This window comes from Gadus chalcogrammus, chromosome 4 (genome assembly GCF_026213295.1).
Source record: "Gadus chalcogrammus isolate NIFS_2021 chromosome 4, NIFS_Gcha_1.0, whole genome shotgun sequence".
Classification (NCBI taxonomy): Eukaryota; Metazoa; Chordata; class Actinopteri; order Gadiformes; family Gadidae; genus Gadus; species Gadus chalcogrammus.
Window position 1 is genome coordinate 15,155,826 of NC_079415.1, and position 20,824 is coordinate 15,176,649.

Sequence of the window (20,824 nt, forward strand, 5' to 3'; positions counted from 1 at the left end):
ATTCATTTTCCACAATTTACCAGCTCTCGTTTTTAAGGCTAGTGAGAAGCGCCAAACGCAAGTAGCTTTGTGGGCGGTTCTATGGTGATGTTGCTATTTTACCGGAAATCTAAAAATTTTGCCCTGTAGCCTGATTACCCGTAGTTGTGGTTTGGGCGAAACGTGCAATAAACCAATGAGAGTGCCATCTCCCATCCCCTTTAAGAGCCATGAACGCATTTCGTCCCAGCCTTTTTACCACAGATACAATAGCATATAACCGCGTTTTCTTAATACAGTTGAATGCATTTTTCTGAACAGACAATTTGACTGGAATTACTTAGTAACTGTCCATATATCAGGGATTAATGGACACCCTGCCGCCAATCAGAATCGAGTATTCCCCCAGACCATGGTATAACCATAAATAATGCCCTATTGTACTGTCCCAATAGATATATCAATATAACTTGAGTGTGATTGTGCTATTGTTATTCCACAACAAGCCTTCTCAACTTGGGTCATACCGTTGTTTTATGAGTCAAACCGCTTCTATCATATTGTGTAAATAAATTATCTAATGACCTTATGAATAATATTGTTTCGTCATATTGTGAATTAAGTTTGACAATTGAATTAATTATGACATTATGAAGTAATTAGGTTGAGTCATATTGGGAATAAGTAATAAGTTATGACATTATGAAGTAATATAGTTGAGTCGTATTGGGAATAAGTTATAAATTATGACCTTATGTAGTTAGATTGTTGAGTCGCATTATGAATAAAGTTATAAGTTATGACATTATGAAGCAATATAGTTCAGTCATATTGTGAATAAAGTTAAAAGTTATGACATAAAGAAGTAATAAAGCTGAGTCCCATTGGGAATAAGTTATAAGTTATGACCTTATGAAGGTAGATTGTTGAGTCGCATTTTGAATACAATTATGTTAAGTAATGAAATCATTGAATTAGTTTATTGTCATATTGTGATTAATGTTATGATGAGTTAGGACGTTATGGAGTTATATTATGGAGTTATTGAGGCATATTGTGAATAATGTTACAATACGTTAGGACATTATGGAGTTATATTTTGAGTCATATTGTGAACGTATACAGATCAATTATAGTAATTTTCTTCCTATTCAATGTCGTGACTTATAAAGTTGAGTCAAGTTGTGTTTAGTCAAATGATTGAGCCATGTCTGTCAGTCAGCTGTCACTCTCGGGACAAATGTATTTGTAGGATTGAGTGAAATATTGGTAGTCAATTTGATGTTCCCAAGCAAAATGCTGTGCAGCCTGGTAATATGAATTGAGATGTGCCACTATATGATACATCTGGTCACACGCACACACCTCTATTGGTGACACCTCCTACCTTGCAGTGTGTGCAAGATGAGCAAAGACCACATACTGTGTCAAGTTAGTGTGTGTGTTTGGCACTCAGTGGCGGTGTGTGTGTGTGTGTGTGTGTGTGTGTGTGTGTGTGTGTGTGTGTGTGTGTGTGTGTGTGTGTGTGTGTGTGTGTATGCATGTCTTGGTCTGTGCGTTTGTATTAATGTGTTTTATAAAGAAAATTAGGAAAAAGGGTTAGATTAAAAGGGAAATAAAGTAGAAAGACAAAAACTGAATTATGTAACAACAAGAAGAGGAAGAAAAGAAAGACTAGAGAGGGAGAGCACTGCAACAATAGAAAGAAGAAAATAAAAATAAAATATAAAAGAAAGTAAAGTCAACAGAGAGCTCCACTCCGACCAAGGAGCAGGTGTGTGTGAATTTCAGTCTGGATATGTTTGTATATACATATACATATATGTATATGTGTGTGTGTGTGTGTGTGTGTGTGTGTGTGTGTGTGTGTGTGTGTGTGTGTGTGTGTGTGTGTGTGTGTGGGGGGGTGTGTGTGGGGGTGTGTGTGGGTGCGTGTGTGGGTGCGTGTGTGGGGTTGTGTGCGTGGCCGTGCATGCGTAAATGTGTAAATACTAAATATACATCAATATCTCTGCAAGCTGTATATAAGCAAGGGTGTTTTATTAGATGCTGTAAACATCCTTCAGGGACTCCGAACATCTGTAACACATATTTCAGTCATCACCATGAATGTACCCATCATCTTGATACAAATGTGAGAGATATTTCAGATATTTCTCAATTTGAAGGACCTATGGTGCCCGGCAATGTTTCAATGTTTTTCATAACAGAGATAACATGAATAAAATAAAGCCCATTGAAACCTGTACTGTGTTACCAGGCACTTTCATGATTTCAATACTTGGGACTATTTAAAAAGGATTATAGTATCAAAACAAACTCTCCAAATGTCGTGTGAGTTTGGAACTGTATGATCAAAAGGTCAATGTGGAGGTGTTTTCCAAATACAATACTGTCGATTATATTTCCTCATCCTTGTCCAATTGGGAAGCCTTTTGATGACAGCTGACTGGCTTGCCACACACACAGACACACAGACACACACACACACACACACACACACACACACACACACACACACACACACACACACACACACACACACACACACACACACACACACACACACACACACACACACTTTGGACCAAAGCCTAGACCGTCCACGGGGACTCAAGTTTGCAGGAATCAAGTTGACAAGAGCTGCAAAAATAGCCCGTCCAAGCCTTGAAGTGCAGTTTATCAAAGCACTTATTCCAAATGTACAAAGTAAACGACGAAGCCGACAAACAACATTAGAGTCACGAGTTTAGCAGTGAGATCTCACAAGCCAACAGGAAGATATTCTGGGTAAGAGTCCTTGTTTCAGGGCACCGCAATGAGAGTGAGTGTTGGGATGGAGTGTTGTAGGCTCAACACCACCGCCGCGCCGGGCGAGATAAGAGAGGAGAGGCAGGTGGAGGAGGCACGTAAAGGCCGGGGGGGGGGGGGGGGAAACCGAAACAACCGAAAAGCTGATACTGGGATGTAGAGATAGGAGGAAGAGGTGGGGAGGAGGCTGGCTGGGTGGGAGGGGTGTGAGGGGGGGGGGGGCTCCTGCAGAGTCTTTTGATGGGGAGATTGAATGGGAAGGAGGGCTGAACGGGGGGTAGAGGAAAGATAAGGCAACAGAGGAGAAGGAGTTGAGGAGAGAGGAATCGTGGCTCGTGGGAGTCTACCGCTGGGCGCTTCGATTACATCCAACACTCCCAGAGTAATCCCCCACCCCCAGCCCAGAGTGGACCGGAGGAGATGGGGAGCCTGTGTGTGTGTGTGTGTGTGTGTGTGTGTGTGTGTGTGTGTGTGTGTGTGTGTGTGTGTGTGTGTGTGTCTGTGTCTGTGTCTGTGTGTGTATGTGTGAAATGTTCTTAACATTGGATTTTCTGTATGCAACATACAGTTGCATACAGAATATTAAAGTGTCAGTGTGTCAGTTTGCGCCCCCTCCCAGAGAGACAGACGGACACATTGAGAACTTCTGTCAACTGTCACTGTCACTAGCTGCGCAGCTCCGTGAGGCTACCTAGCCTAGCTCGGCCGGCTGTTTGGCTTTAGTGGGAGGGGCTCCGGGGGTTTCGATAGTATGATTCTTGTAAACAAAGAGAGACACAACAGGTGTAACTGGGGCGCTCCATGGTGTACCTGGGGCGCCCCATGGTGTACCTGGGGCGCTCCATGGTGTACCTGGGGCGGCTGCTGGGCGGAGGATGGCTTGAAGTGCGGAACACAGGCAGCCGTACTCAGAGTGGATTTAGTGGAAGAATCAGCGAGAGAGAGATTGGGAGTGGAGTAAGTGGAAGAGGGGGGGGGGGGGGAGAGATAATGGTGGAGTGAGTTTGAGGGGAAGGGGGGGCTAGGAGAGGGAGGAAGAGAGACATTGGATGGATTGAGTAAGAGAGTGGTGAAGAAAATAATCGAGGAAGAGAGAGAAAGAGACAGAAATAGGGAGCCAAGTTCAAGGAAGGTGGAGCAATAAGTAGAGAGCCAGAGAAAGGAAGAAAGACGGAGAGGTGGAAAATAATGGTGAGTGAGGGAGCGAAAGGGCAGAGGCAAGGTACTATGCGGGCGATCAAGGAGAACCAGGGCATTATTGTATCTCTTTGCACACACAAAAAGCTCCCTTTTCCTCCTGGAGTGGGAGTGTTGGAGATGGAGTGAAGAGCAGAGGCGAGAGAGCCAGGTGGAGAGTTAAGGGTGGAGGATGCTTCTTCTAAGCCAGCGACCTTCGTCCTGTTGTTTACTCTCTTTTTTGTGTTGAATTGAATATTTTTTCTTTTTTTTGCACTGAGTGACAGGATTTGTGAAGGTCACACAGCTTGTTTTTGTCCCCCTCTTCCTCTTTGATTGGCATGTTCAACCTGCCCTTCACCTAGGAAAACGTTGGTCAGAGGAGGAACTTCTGCCTGTCTTTCACGCACGCACGCACGCACGCACGCACGCACGCACGCACGCACGCACGCACGCACGCACGCACGCACGCACGCACGCACGCACGCACGCACGCACGCACGCACACACGCACACACGCACACACACACACACACACACACACACACACACACACACACACACACACACACACACACACACACACACAAGACTAACAGATGGCATATTATTTCCTGTGACCTCTAGCCTTCATATATTCATGTAGAACATAAAGCTATTGGTACATTCATAACTCAGTGTTTGTCATCCCAGAGCGAGGGACAGGGCCCACTCCCCCTAAAAGTCCCAACACACTTCTAGGTCAGCCATATGTTGAAAGGCTTATTCTGTTCTGACCTCACAACCAGTCACTGGCTCGCTGTACCATTTTAAGAGGGGGGGGTGACAATATACAGAATAATCTCAAAACGTGATCGAATGAGTTAGGTCTTTTCATATGAAACTAGTCGAGTCAAGTGTATCGCGTGTTTCTGGAGAGAAAAACAATTAGCCTAATGGCTGCGCCGTGCGATTAGCATTCTCATATTCCTGGGATTTTTATGCTAATGAGTCGGGGGCAGATGAAACGATATTTAGAGCGTATCTTGTTTCTTTAATTTGACCCGTTTCCAAGTTAAACTGTTTTAAGTGGACAAACTGTAGGAGGGATGTGTTTTAATCATTACGGAAATTGGATGGCTAGAAGTAGAAATGCTGACCGTCCATTGGTTACTTCCGAAAAAGATGTGACCCATGAGGTGATTGGTTGAGGAAGTATGGCTTGGATGAATGGATTGGGTCTCAGTTTATGTAATAGAACATAACATGGGGCACAGGATTTACTAAAGATTAGGGTGATTGACTCCCAGCGTAATGGTTTGGGGTTGAAACCCTTAGTTCTACCTGTAGTGTCCGGTCATGGAGCCACAGGCAGAAGTCGTGTAGGAGACTAAACTAGTGAAGATATCTCACATGGACCTTTTCCCCAGAGCTGCTGCTAGCCCTGTCCTGCTTCATGAAAGGACCCATAATAAGTGTTTAGCGTAAGATAAGTGTAATAAGAGCCTCCATTCTTTTTCCTCCGTTGATGGCTCCAGTAAGAGGAGTCTATCGTCGAGAATTTGTAAGCGCCATTAAATCCATGGACTGAATAAAATGGGTCAGAAACGTACAGAAACAAACGTAAGCAATAACGAGCGACAGAAACTGTGGAGCTCGAACAACGAAAACACAGCTGGAGATATTGAGTCGTTAACACAGGTAACGGCTGTTTCATCAATGAGGACACACAGCTCCAGTCTCTCGCGATGGTCGAGAATACGTTCTGCGGTGGAACACATCTCGTCACAGAACAACGAGGCGCGACTCCGTGCCCTTTCGGTCATTGTCTTCCGGCCGGGCTCTGTCCCGCCTCCCACCTGTCAGTCACCACAGTCTCCTTCCTTCTCCATCCAGGGATGAAGTTCCGCGAGGTCCTGATTAACGTGTCGCGGCAGCAGGTGGAGGACTTCCACGGGCCCGAGGACTACTGGTGTCTGTGTGTCGCCTGGAGCCACCTGGGGACGTCCAAGAGCCGCAAGGCCAGCGTCCGCATTGCATGTCAGTGTGGGAGCTGTGTGTGTGTGTGTGTGTGTGTGTGTGTGTGCATTGCAACCCGGTCTCACGAAAATACGTGACACTGTCACGTTATTTAATCGATTGAAACGTGATCAGGGACACGTTTTTTCAAAATTTTCATGTCAAAAAGCACAAAATTTCGACTTCCAAACTAGGGTTCTGTCCGGGAGAGTTCTCCCTAATGTCCCTTAAGGAGCTCCGTACAGAACATTTATTGTTAGAAATTGTCTGTGATAACTAACAATATGACAGCTTTTGGCCACCCGTTTCTACTTAAACTTGTCTGTGAACAATATGACAGCTTTAGGCCACCCGTTTCTACTTTCACTTTCGACAGATTTACTGTAATTATGAGCCCGAGCCCGATTTCAACCCAACATTTTTTTTAATTCTCCTCAGATTAGGCCTATAAACCAATGATGAAATACAAATAAAAACGCTCGATCAAAGGCCCGGCCCGAGGATAGTGGTGGGAAATATCGGCCCGACCCGGCCCGCGGGTCGGGTCGGGTCGGGTCGGGCTCGGGCTCGGGCAGAGAATCTAAACACTGACTGGAACTACTTAGCAGGTGTCTGTAGGCCTATATCAGGAGTTAATACACATCCTGCAGTCAATCTGAATACGAGTATTCCCCCAGACTGTGGTATAAACAATATTATTCACGAGTTATAATCAACCCCTATACATCAATATTAATGATACCCATTAAATACGGTATGATTTCTAGATGTCATGGCAACGTCCGCTCGCGACACTGGACTTGCGAGGCATCGACGCGGACTTCCATTCACATAGCCAAAAACAAGACAATAGATCTATGGCTAGCTCAAAACATCAAGACATACAATTCTAAAAAGAACAGATGAAGCAGCTACCCTTTTTTCCTTTGCGGTTTGCATACAGAGCAGCGCACCTGCATTTAATGTATCTGTGAATTGTCACAATTTCTCGGAATCAAAGGTGAAAGTAGAAACAGGTGGCCTAAAGCTGTCATATTGTTCACAGACAAGTTTAAGTAGAAACGGGTGGCCAAAAGCTGTCATATTGTTAGTTATCACAAACAATTTTTAACAATAAATGTTCTGTACGGAGCTCCTTAAGGGACATTAGGGAGAACGCTCCCGGACAGAACCTTAATTTGGAAGTCGTGCTTAGTGACACGACAAATACTTCCAATTGAAATACATGGGTTTGAAATTTGTGCTTTTTGACACGAAACATTTGAAAATACGTGTCCCTGATCACGTTTCAATAGATTAAATAACGTGACAGTGTCACGTATTTTCGTGAGACCGGGTTGGTGTGTGTGTGTGTGTGTGTGTGTGTGTGTGTGTGTGTGTGTGTGTGTGTGTGTGTGTGTGTGTGTGTGTGTGTGTGTGTGTGTGTGTGTGAGGGGGTCACGCATATGTCAGTTTGGAAACTTTTTTGTTTTAAAGTTGGTCTGTATAAGTACAGTGTGTGTGTGTGTGAATAAAGTTTTGTCTGGGTTAGTTTGAATTGCTGACTATTGTGTTTATGCTGTATATGTTTTTAATGGTGTTTGTGTGTGTGTTAGTGTGTGTGTTTAAAGCTTTGTCTATGTTGCACATTCATCATAAAGTGTGTGTGTGTGTGTGTGTGCGTGCGTGCATGCGTGCGTGCGTGTGTCTGTCTGTTTGTGTGTGTGTGTCCTGATAAGTTGTGTCCCCTGACTCGCTCTGCTCTGCTGTTTCCTTCCAGACCTGAGGAAGAACTTTGAGCAGGACCCCCAGGGCACCGAGGTGCCTCTTAAGGGCATGATCGTGCTGCACTGCCGGCCCCCAGAGGGCGTGCCATTGGCCGAGGTACGGCCCCTCCCCTTCCCCCCCTCCCTCCCCCAACGCCCCCCCACACCCTAAATAGCATCTCGACTGGGTTTTATTATTATTTCTCTCTCTCTCTCTCTCTCTCTCTCTCTCTCTCTCTCTCTCTCTCTCTCTCTCTCTCTCTCTCTCTCTCTCTCTCTCTCTCTCTCTCTCTCTCTCTCTCGCTCTCTCTCTCTCTCTCTCTCGCTCTCTCTCTCTCGCTCTCTCTCTCTCTCTCTCTCTTTCTCTCTCTCTCTCTTCTCTGAAAAGAATAATGGTATTGATAGCTGTGGGGATTATGAAACAAAAAGAGAATATTAAAATGCTCCACGCTAAGCTCCTCCATATAGCCGCCTCTCCATCTGTCTCCGGACGCCTTCTTAAAGATGTATCAGACTGCTACCTTTTGGTTTGTGTGTGTAATGAAAGATTAAAAACGCACAAATGGAGTATTGGTGTGCACCCCCCCCCCTTCCCAACCACTCAATAGTGCAACACCTCATGCATCATTCAAAGAAACTCAGGCTAACAAAGACATGTTTTCAGTAAATAATGCAACAACAAATATGTCCCTTCTCTGGGTATTGCCCAGGATAATATTTGCATCTGGGCTTGTGGTTGTACCTTCCCTAACCCTCCTCCCACACTGGTTTGAGGGTGTCTGAGACGTGGTTACTGTGGGAGTGTATCAGGCATCTCTGGGACGGTGGGGAGAGGAAAAGCAGGAATCTTTACGGAGAACAAGGAGGATGCAATGTTTTGTGGCGGGATGGTGTAGGGCAGCGGCTCCCAACCTTGGGGTCGGGACGCTACTCGGAGAGGCACATGGGGTTCCGTGGGCTGGCAGACGTAAGCTTTGGATGTTTGATGATCCATTTTAGCAAACTTTATTAATCTCATAGACGCCCTGATTATAAGAAATAGCTGCCTGTTGACTCCTAGCCAGGAGCAAACTGCCTCTAATCACTTAGTGTATGGTGGAGCGATGCGATGGACTCTACAAGGACGTAGATGTTATAATTGTTTTTTTGGCTGTAAAAAACATCTGTGTTCATAAAAGTTGAAGTTGAGGTCGCAAACATTTCCAGAGCTAGAAGTGGGGTCACGGGCAAAAAAACATTTGGGAACCGTTGGTGTGGCTGTTTCGCTCCCAGCTGAAGGGTTCTGGCTTTGATGTCGGCAACCTACCCTTAATCGCCCTTGTGCGAGACACCAAACCCTGAACTACAGTTGACATGTATTGTGTCTGCTAAATGACACCATGGTCGTGTGAGTCATTCAGAGTCCTCTACATTCAGAGACAGGTTTAGTGTTTTCCTTTCAGGTTCTGGCATCTGTTGCAGCCATCGATTAGTTTATTTGCTAAACTATGTTTGAGCCCACGACACAGTAGATTTCGACTTGCATCTGTTGTAGCATTGTGATCATTTGTTTAAATACTCAACACAACGCCACAGCGGTCAAATAAACCACATTTACATATTCTAATTTTGTTAGCTTTTCTCCCAAATGTTAGTTTTCAACTATTATTTATTTATTTTGGCCAGAAGCACCTTTTATTTTTTTATGGCCCACACATTCTGTAATTTCGCTACAGTACCTGCTGTTGTTCTCAAGGGAAACCACATCAAACTGCAGGGAAACAGGGATAGAGCCTGGTCACGGAGAGGAGAGTTTATCCAAGCCAAAATATATGATGCTGCCAACCTACTTATAGGGGTTATGGGTGTTTGTGGCTCGGTCTGTGTGTGTGTGGGGGGTTGTTAATACTAACTGGATGATTTTTATGCTAATGAATCTGGAGACAAAGGAGTTACCAGTCATGATATTGCTAGGGGTAATAATCCCAACGTCTGTCAGACGGGGTTGGGGATAATGTATCGCCTCAGAACAGCTGAAGTCTGCATTTTGGAGGAATTTAATTTGCACAAAGACCCAAATATGGTGGAATCTCTTCGACTGAATGCATCTTTTATGGCAGCGGAGTAAAACTATAGACCCCGGGATCCGTGATGATTCAGTTAAGTAGTTGGAGGAGCAGCACCACGGAGAGTCTCAAGGTGCTTATAAATAAAGCTCTCTCTGTCTCGCCCTCTGGGTTCTCCCCTTTACAGATATGAGCAAATATATTACTATCCTATCGTATATTATAGATGATTTCAAGTGGCTTTAGTAAAGAGAGAATGACTTCAACTCCGTTGTGGGCTTGGTATACGTACCCTAACCCTTACTTTCTAAAATCAAATGAGTCAAAAAATGAGCTCTCCTCTATGACCACCCACTAAAAGACGAGCAAACAAACAAACAAACATCATAAGTGTCCTTATCATTTAAAACCCTCATTACCAGCCCTAGGGTTCTGCAACCTAAATGGATTCATCATTCGTCCATTCATCCCAAAGGTCACCGAAAGCACTTCAGATGTTATTATTATGCAATGAACACAAACATTTCCTCAGACAGGTGGGGGGGATGGGATTATCACCCCAAGGAACACAGAGAAGATTGGACCCATCCTGAATTGGTTAGAGAGGTGCCCATTGATGTCCATTCAGATTGGCTTGGATTGTGGATTGAATTTCGAAAATCATCGACATCATGGGGGTGGAGTTTGTGTGTGTGTGTTGTGTTGTGTGTGTGTGTGTTGTTGTTGTGTGTGTGTGTGTGTTGTGTGTGTGTGGTGTGTGTTGTGTGTGTGTGTGTTGTGTGTGTGTTGTGTGTGTGGGTGGTTTTGTCTGTAGGTTTCCAGAAGGCAGAGCAGGTTCTGGACGGGGTGCTGTTTTCGTGCGCTATGAAATTGACCTAAGGAAACCCTCCCAGGTTTGATTGACAACTTAATGGCGTACGGGCACAAAGAAAACCCTATCTCCACCACCGTATGTTAATTACCTTCTGTCCACTTCCAACTTCATTCCAAAAATGGCGGCAGCGGCTTTGGGCCCACACCAGTCATTGGTGTGTTATGGTTATTTTTCCTCCACCAGTAACATAGGTCATTATCAGAATTTTTTTTTTGGGGAGGCCAAAGCCCTCGCCTGTTTGTCCACGGTGAAGCTACAAACACCAGGCTGTTAAGAAACGACAATATATTCGCATTAAAGTTAAGTTCACCACGTTTCGTACAGATTTAAAATATACGCCACCTCGTATTCAACAATAGGTTTGGCTTATTTCGGACACAACAGAATGTGGGGAACCACGATTCTGGAATCCAGAAAAAATATTATTTTGCAAGGGAATGATTCTGTTTATTGTTGTGTTTTAGCGCCCACCTGTAGTTGGACAAAGAAGGGCGGGAAATAGAGGTCAGCAGGTCAAGCTCTCCACCGTTTGAACCGATCCAGAACCAGAACCCCTAAGACTGCTGTTGCCCAGCAACACACTGTAATATTATTATCTTTATTTATTCAAACAAAATATACAAAGCCACTGATTTTGGTGATCATTTTTAGATCCCTTTTGAAGAGGTACGTGTGGGACAAGTATAATTGTGTATAGAATCGCATCAAAATCCCATCGATTATTCCGCTCATCAAACCCAGTCGCATTAAATCCATTCAACCAAAGCACCGTTCCTCGTGTGTCGTATCGGTGCCGCTGTAATCGAGGTGTGTATCAAATTGCTTTAGAAGAGGAAGGTACATCCCTACTTACTAGTAAAACTGTCACTAGAAAGACTCTCAAGGAAGGCTGTGTCATCATCACGCTACAAACGTCACAGACATGAGAATGGCCTGTGTGTGTTGTGTGTGTGGCCGGCTCATTAACCCTCGCTGCTATCTGAAGTGTAAGAAGTGTACCAATTAAGATCTTCTATTCCTCCGTCGGCCTCAGGCTGCTTTGAGGCCCCTTATCAGGCTGCCTTTGAGGGGGGTCTCACATTCTGCAGGGACTACACCCCTCAAATGTTTTTCAAACAGATTGCTCATGGGTCACGATAGTATGGGGTTTATCATAGCATTTTGTTATATATTTGACGTCATATGTGTTTCATTGTATGGAAAGCCATTTTAGTCAATGTTAAATAAATAAATACGTCAAAGAATAAATATTGCTACAAAATAAATAATACATTAATTATAATGAGGCAATCACTATATAAATTATCTAAATGTGTCAATATGGTTAAAAAAGGGTAAGAGGGCCCCTTTTGTAACAACAGGTGTGAGTGTGATTAGCCATTACAAGCCATTCGAAAATCTGCCTTTTCCTGTGCCTTATTGACATCACGAGTGAGTAATGGTCTGTTATGGCTAATCACACTCACACCTGGCGGTAAAATAGGGGGCCTTTGAAGAGGACGTTTTAAAGAACAATGAATAGTAATTGAGGGCCGGAAAGACCCTGGGTTTGAACCCTTAAGTTTGCACTGCCCTTGACCAGCAGGCAAGATGCTGAAACCCAAAATGCCTCGAAAATTCGCTTTGGATTCCAGAGTGTACTAAACACAAAAGTAAAAGAAAAACTCAAATAAACAAGTAGAAAGAATATCAAGCCTAGCCTTAGTAGCACTCAAATGGAGGGAGGAGACGCAGAAGAGGATTAAACAGGCTCTAAAGCGTGTGGGAGGTGTTGCCTTTTAGCGTGGATGACTCGCCTAGCAGTGGGACGGTTGCTGGTTCAAATCACGGTCGAAACCTCCGTCTATGTGCAACTCTGTGTGTGGTTAATGTGAGCGGGTGACTGTGAGGGCATCCATTGTGAAGCATTACGAGCTCCCATGAGGTTAGACTTTATCAATGCGATCCAAAAAAATCACAAAATACATAGTGTATAAAAAAATGGATCCAATCCACGAGAGAAAGGCTTGTGACAGCGCAGCAGAGATCAGCCGGAGGGTCGTTGAACGCTGGAGGAGGGTGAGATGGAGGACAGCTGGGCGACGCCTCTCTGGCACGTTGGGTTAACCAGCTGGACGTCAGTGGAAGTGACTCTCAGTGTCTCCGCAGCTCCTCACAATGTCACCACGGCAGAACTGGAACCCAAAGACGAGCATCGAAAGCTTGCAGGAACAGTTGGTTCTCGATGGATTCGAAGAGAGATTAGAATACTGTGGTAAAAGGCACTCCCCACGCCCCCAAACAGCCATGGTAAACACTGAATCACAGGAAGTAGTGTGTGTTTTGGACGGAGCCAGGGTGTCTTTTGAAGTGTCTAACCGACGTGATGAGTTGGTGAGGGTGCAAACGAGTCCAACGGGGAGCTCCGGGATATCTTTAATCATGGGTGAAGCATGGATATGAAAGACATGCCCCTCCCCCCACGCTGAATGCACCCCGTCTCTGATATTATGAAAGAGGACACCTGCTCTTAGATTACTCATATGATCAATCGACTATGTGTCAGCGGGAGGCCTCATTGCCCACATGACACTTGATGGATCCGCTTTTTTTTTCTTGTGTTTACAAAATATCGTATACAGTGTCATTTAGCTTGAAGCATTTTGACAGGTACCATGGACGAGGACCCTTACACAAGTGTGTGTGTGTGTTTGTGTGTGTGTGTGTGTGTGTGCGTCTGTGTGTGTGGTTGTGTGTCTTCATGTGTCTGTGTGTGTTTTTGGTTGTGTGTATTTGTGTGTATTGGGTTGTGTGTGTGGGGTCGTGTGTGTGTGTCTGTGGTTGTTTTTGTGTACGCATGTGTACTTGTGTGTTTGTGCGTGCAGCATATATATTGCTTTTATCACTAATTGGTTAGATTGATTTAGTTAGTAACCCTTTATAGGGGTATCGGCTCTTCAGTGAGAAATAATAATGTTTCATACTCGATAGCAGACTTTAACTTCCCCCGACGATCAATAATAATCAAAATGGTAATCTTGTAAATCCAATCCTGAAGTTTATGAGGTAGGAAGAATGTTTGGAGTGCCTGTTTCATCTTGTGATTGCAGGGGGACGCAATCTTTGCGTTTCTACGAGGTGGATTATATTTTATACCTCCGTCCTAATAGCAGTTAAACAACAAATCTGTTTTTTTACTGAAGGACTGAATGGCTTTGAAGCGATTCCTTGCTTCTTAAACAATGCATTTTCCTGTCTGGTGTCGTGCACCGGGACTCATCTGTGTGTGTTCAATATTGAATATAGGTCAGTGCCTCTGTGTGCAGGCCATATTAACTCTGGATAAAAACAGGCTTGTAAGTCGAATGACTTTGTGGCTCAAACCCGTGGTTCATTAAAGTAATGAGGTCTCGGTCTCCTTACTGGATTCTAACAATTGGCGAAGGTACTGAGCTTCCTGTTATTATATAGAAATTAAGAGTTGCAGAGCGAGGTTTGTTTGGATAGACAAAACACATGTAGCTCCTCAAAGGCGTGTCAGACGTTTAAATACGCATAGGGAGGATGTTTCTCCCAGTGATTATTTTGGAAAGGAGCTAGTTACTAATTACATTGATTGCTTCATCTAATTATTACAATCATGTATCTTCCCACCGACTAAATCATTTCCTACTGTATTCACCGTCTCAAAGGCAAACACTTCTGTGTATCCCAAAGTTAACCATTAGCTTGCACAAGGTAGGTTGTCACAATAAACTAGGATTGGTACACATACATGTTCGCCTCGCCCAGATAAGCTAGCGTTTGGTAGTGATGGGTACGTCGATACACAAATCACTGGGACTCAATGAATAATCACAAATAACATTTTAATTGGATCAGTGGAGCTGTTTGAGCGTGTAGTGGGTAGCTTCGAGAGTGATGTCAGAAAAAGATTATGTTGTTTTAATGTATCCCCATAACTGTTTCCATATGAGAAAAATACTGCTTAACTGTAAATATCTATCAAATCAAAGATTTAGCTGCAAAACAGTGCAAACAAGATTTGTACCGTCTCCCCTTGTGTTGTTTATCCTCTCCGAACACGTACCTGATGTCAGAGACCCGGGGGACGCATTCCAATACCAATGTCTTGTTGAAATACATCAGCTCCATGTAGTGTTTGACGTTGTAATCGTTGCTCTCCCATATAAACGTAATTTGTCTCAGTACAGTGAGGGGCGGAGGGGGCGGGAACAAAGTAGTGAGAAACGATCAGAGGAGTCAATATGGATATTTTCTTGATGTCCGCGATGACATTTAGATACACGACAGCTCCCACAGCATCCGGCAGAGAGGGGAGGAGAAGGGGGGGGGAGTTTGAATGTGCGAATGGAGGTTATAAATAAACGGTGGCTGGGGAGGGAGAGAGGGAACTGCAAGGAGGCCGCCCGCCCGCACGACTATCAATGACTGGGAAGAAGAAGGAAATTAAAGGCCTGATGAAAGACTTGTTGGCCCATCAGAAGAAGAAAACAGAAGCGCCCCCTGTTTATTGATTTCACAGCTCAAATTTTCTATCGGGGTGCTGCGAAAGAGCAAAGCAATTCTGGAGAGTGTTGGCTGCTGTTATATTCCCTAGGAAAATACACAGTCCCCAGCACGCACACACACACACACACACACACACACACGGAACACACACACACACACACAGAACACACACACAAACCAGACAGGGAGGACGCATACAAACTCATGTACACAAAGAACACACACAGATCACGAAGCATACACACACAACCACAAGTAACACACACAGAACCCACAACCGCACACCAACACACACACACAAATGTAAAGAAACACAAATGCATACATAGGGAGCACACACACATACACAAAGATAACGAAACACACACACACGCGCGGAACACACACAGAACACACACACACACACACACACACACACACACAATCTGTCATAAATCAACAGGCCCCTCCCCCTGGAGCCCAAAGTCAGACTCCTCAATGAAAGGCTCAGGCCAACAACGCACTAATAGCAATATACAGAGCCAGTCAGGCAAGCGGAGCAGCGGCCCGCGGAGCGTTCCTCCGTTTGTAATTCCTAATTACATTCACTCACTAGAGCCGCTGCTGATTAGTAATGGAAGGAGATCTGACCCGCGCCCAGCCCTCCTAATGCCCACGGTTCGGTTGCTTCAGACAGATTACCGCCGGCTTCTGTCTGGCCTCTAAAAGACAAATGTCAATTTAACATTTACATTTTGAAGGAATTTATCCCCACAATGTTTTATGCGTTCAGAAATTAGTCTTACTTTGTACTTAGGCTCACAAAACAGACTTTAGTTTCCCTCCTAGAGTCTGACGGAGACAAGCTCAAAGCCGGCTGAACCAGGCGTTTCACTACCTTCGAATCATATTTTCTTTTTCGGCCTATCATGTGGATGAAGGCGGGGATCTGTGAGCGTGTAATTGGTGAACACAAACCCGGCCAGCAGTATTAAACAGTTGTAAACACTGTGGGGACCGGCCACTGTAGAAATACAGATTTAAAATCCCCTTATGAAAGCTTCATCCACTCGTGGGATTGAGTTTTCCTCGCTACTATTTCTCCATAACAAAACAGGAGACAGACTCAGGCCCACCAGTCAAAAGTCCCAAGAACAAAGCCTGCGTAAAAATGTTCTCCCTATCACCGACAACGCCAGTGAACTGATAAAACAGCCTCAAATCCTCACCTCCTTTTTAAGTATTTTCTAATTTGCGTTGCTGGAAGTCGACATTGATCCTGGCTGATGTAGACTTCAAAGGGAGACGAGCCCATTATTGGTTCGGACCGCAGAATCAATCTTTATTACTAATTCAGGGCGATGCTTTTCCTTTTCACAAAAACATCCAAGTTGAGCCAGCCAAGAAAAGTCAACAACCCCATGCATATGTGCTGTTACTCCTGAAAAGTATGCAGCATACTTAAAATTTAATATAACAAGATGCCCTAAAAGTCAACAACCCCATGCATATGTGCTGTTACTCCTGAAAAGTATGCAGCGTACTTAAAATTTAATATAACAAGATGCCCTATTGTTGCTACGCAACAGGGCTGACCTTTGACATCTGGTGCTTTTTGAAAAACAATAGAAATCTACCCATGAGCGTTCACATTAGCCGCTCGCTAACGTGCCCGTGAGCTGAAGAGAAGCACAAACTCAGGCCTTCCAGTTTCATTGGGGCGGTCTATACTGCCACAAGAACAAAACAAAACACATTTCTGACTGACTTTCATCCTTTTAAAAGGTGCTGCAGGGAAGATTTAAAAGCTATAATTTGAGTTTAATTTGTTAGAAATGCCATAGTCATCCATCAGCTATTAGCTGGAGAAATGTACCCTGAGAATATCGCTCCTTGTTGACTGCTCCTGCCTCTGTATCTGACAACTTTAGCTACAGTCCACCCCGGTTAATTTCTAACAAATCAGGGCTTCTCTTCCCCACTTGGTTAAGGGAATCCATGTCAATCACATGGGCATACACAGAGTGTGAAGTTCCATCACAGGTGAACAAAGACTTTCAAATGGTGAGGGATGGGGGCTTTATTTAGGTTTTTTGTTTCCATCTCTTGCTCTCTTCTGCTCCGTTCTGCTCTCTCTTTCTGATAAACCCTCAAATATCACCGACCGCAGCTTTAACAGCGTTCTCCCTCCACCCCGTCTCCGCTGTCTGCAGGTATCCTGGCTGAAGAACGACGAACCGCTGAACATGGACACTAAGGTCGGCTCGAGAGCCGACCACAACCTCATCATCTCCGAGGCCCGCCTGTCCGACTCGGGCAACTACACCTGCCAGGCGAGCAACATCGTGGCCACGCGGCGCAGTGCCAACGCCGCAGTGGTCGTTTACGGTGAGCTAGGTTAGCAGAGGGGGCTGATGTTGGCTTCATGTTGGTGCATCAACTGCACATCAAAAACAGTTACAACATTCGATAAACACAAGCACATTAAAGGAAAAGGGGAAAGCAACAACCCAAATTCAAAAGCCACGACACAAATGCAAAAGGCAGTTAATACATCTCTTTAACAGGTGACATATTATACCACCAGGTGTGAGTGTGATTAGCCGTACAAGCCGTTTTGAAAGATCTGCATTGAACAGGTTGTAACGGATGATAACACTCTATAATGTTTCACCTTTAAATATGATGAAATTAAGTCTCTATTAAATATAAGTATCTTCATCATAGCATTAATCCATTTGTTTTTGTGTTCCCAGTGAACGGCGGCTGGTCTCTCTGGTCCGACTGGTCGCTATGTAACGTGCGCTGTGGGCGGGGCTTGCAGAAGCGCTCGCGCACCTGCACCAACCCGGCGCCGCTCAACGGGGGGGCCTTCTGCGAGGGCATGTCGGTACAGAAGAGCACCTGCAACCCAATCTGTCCAGGTGAGCCCCACCACACACACTCTCCAGGTGAGCTCAACCACCCATCCTGTCTTATAAAGCTAATAATACTGCAGAAGAAGTGTGGAAAATTTGTGTAACACCACAAGATTCTGTAGTTCAAATGTACCTGCTAATGTTTGAGTGAAATGTTTTAGAAATGGCATCGCCATCCGTCAGCTATTAGAGAGTGAATTCAATGTGAGAATATGTAGGAGCTGACTGCGCCTGACTCCCGGCTAATTTCTGGCCAATCAGTGTATATCTCCCCTGATTGGTTTTTAGGAGCAATCTTGCCTTTCATTCACAGATTCATGAAATGCTTCAGTTCCCACTGGTGGAGAAAGGTAGGGATGTTGGTTTTTTGGTTCTTACCAAGAGCAGCTTCAATAAGAACTACCAAATGTTACTAATATTTATTAAACGGCAAAAGACTTTAAACTACACACATGCCAAAAGATCCGACATCGTCACAACCTTAGTGGAACCCAACGCCAAAGACAAGAAGAAAAGCTGGGGAATCGAGCCCCTGTGAATACTGAATCACAGAACTGCTTTTCACAGTGAAACCAAACAAAGGGCTTTTAGTTTTTTCTTCCCACCTGCGAAGAATTACTGAGTCAGCAGAGCGGTTGTTCATTGGTAGGAGTGAGGTATGTTTTCACCCCCCCATAGGTCATGTGACCATGGATAAGGACTCTCACTCGGTAGGCTCTCGGACGAATGGGGGGTGGATGAGGATGCAGAGTCATGAGGGGAGAGAAGAAGAGAGAGAGAAGAGCTTAAAGTTGTGAAAGTGCTGAGGAGGAGAGCCAGATATCTAAACCTCAACGTAATCTGCACTTTCTAAGTGTGTGTTTCCAGACTGATAGCCCAAAATTTGTTATCAGTTGGCTTGTGCATAAGAAACTACAACGGGAGACGCAGAGAAAGGGGCTACTAGTCATCCTGCTTTCTCTCAAACCAACAACCACCAGCTCTCTCTCTCTCTTTTTGAGAGGGATTCTGTTTCCACTCCTGAATGTATTTATTTTTTCTTCTTTCTTTCTTTAGCTTTAGTTCCTTCCTTCCTTCCTTCTTTTCGCACAACAGAAAAATTAGCATTTAGATTAACAAACAGAAAGAGGACTGGATTCTTTATGGAGATGTCAAGGTGGAGAGAAGGCTTGATGAAACATGACACAATCAAAGTGACTTTGTGTTCAAAGTCAGCAGGATTGTGTAACATTGTGCACAGACCTTCGCCAGTGAGAGGGAGAGGGGAAGTAACAGCATCAGCTTTTTTTCTGGTCGGGGGGTTGAAAGAAAAGCTGGCCGGGCGGACTACAGTACCACAGGAAGCTGCACAAAGAGAGGTTGCTTCTAATTTAGGCTTGGTCCAGCTGCTTTTGTAGGAAAGCTGTGGACGTTTGTGCTCTCTCTCTCTCTCCCCCTTTCTCTCTCCCTCTCTCTCTGACTCTCTCTCATGTTGGCTAACTCGACTCTCCTTCTCACTCAAGTTGGCCCTTCGCCGTTCGCCCTTTACGTCTCTTCCCTTTCTCTGCCCTTTTCATCTCTCTCTCTCTCTCTCTCTCTCTCTCTCTCTCTCTCTCTCTCTCTCTCTCTCTCTCTCTCTCTCTCTCTCTCTCTCTCTCTCTCTCTCTCTCTCTCTCTCTCTCTCTCTCTCTCAATGAATGAATGAATGAATGAATGAATGAGACCCCGAATCCACCACCCAGGAGATGGCACCCACCCTATCACTACCAGAAGTGGAGCCGTTCCAAGCTTTGGATTTTGGTCGTCTTGTGTGAAACGTTCCCAGTCTTGTTGGAAGCCACACAGCCATGAAAAATTCCTTCAATTTGGGAGCAGCTAATCCTTACTAGGGTTATGTTTAAGCAGATAGATGCCACTCTATTGTGATGTCGGACAGTTTATTGCCCCTCCATTCATTTTGAAGACGGAAGAACCTGTAATCTAGTCAATTAATGTAAATTTGTACATAATATATAACATCAATGTATAATATAGATGTGTGCATTTATGTGCACGTGTACATCATTAAGTACGTTTATAAGGGACTCATCTTATTAGTCTTTCACAACGCAAACTATAAATATATTCATATTTTGATATTATCCCATATTTTCACATAAATATATATTTTTAACACACATTCAACCATAATTCAATAAAGTTAATACAGTTGAATTAATGGAGTCAATCAATGAATATATGCATTTATGAATAAATTAGTATTAGTGGTGGTCATGGTAATATTTTGATTTTGAAGTTCCAAATGCTTGTTTCCATGGATATCCATTGGCTTATATTCCTTGACTCACAATTCTTCCCAGTCTTTGTTTTTGCTCCAAATAGCAATATCCTCAGCCCATCAGATCTGAGTAATTGGCAAAAAACAAAAGATTACCCTCCACAAATGGTTTTAAATTTTTGGATTCTCCAACGTCTTCTTCTTCTTACTCTTCCGTGTCTGTGATCTTTCTATTTTGACAAGTCATGGTACCTTGCTAGAGATGTTACGATACAATTTTTCCTACCTGAACTTTTTTTTGGGGGGGGGTGGGATATATATCAGCTGTATACTACTAACCCAGTATTGATGTGAAATGATTGCTATCCTTGTTGTATGGCCTGCCTCAGGTTAAACCCTTTGTACAAACAGGAACAACTACATACAGCATCTAGCATAGCACAAAAATGTTATGTAAATATATGCACAGAGAATGAATTCTACATATATCTTTCTTTAATTATCTAGTGTGACTGAAAAATAAACTAGAT

General features: G+C 44.2%; 1 protein-coding gene across 1 annotated transcript in view; it reads left to right on the top strand.

The window, feature by feature from the left end:
• LOC130380606 (netrin receptor UNC5D-like) overlaps positions 1 to 20,824 on the top strand; it is a 169,252-nt gene that overhangs the window by 102,462 nt on the left and 45,966 nt on the right. The window contains exons 3-6 of the mRNA XM_056587850.1: positions 5,842 to 5,985; positions 7,724 to 7,827; positions 17,333 to 17,507; positions 17,876 to 18,043. Coding sequence (XP_056443825.1) covers positions 5,842 to 5,985; positions 7,724 to 7,827; positions 17,333 to 17,507; positions 17,876 to 18,043 — 591 coding nt within the window. The remainder of the gene's footprint in view (positions 1 to 5,841; positions 5,986 to 7,723; positions 7,828 to 17,332; positions 17,508 to 17,875; positions 18,044 to 20,824) is intronic.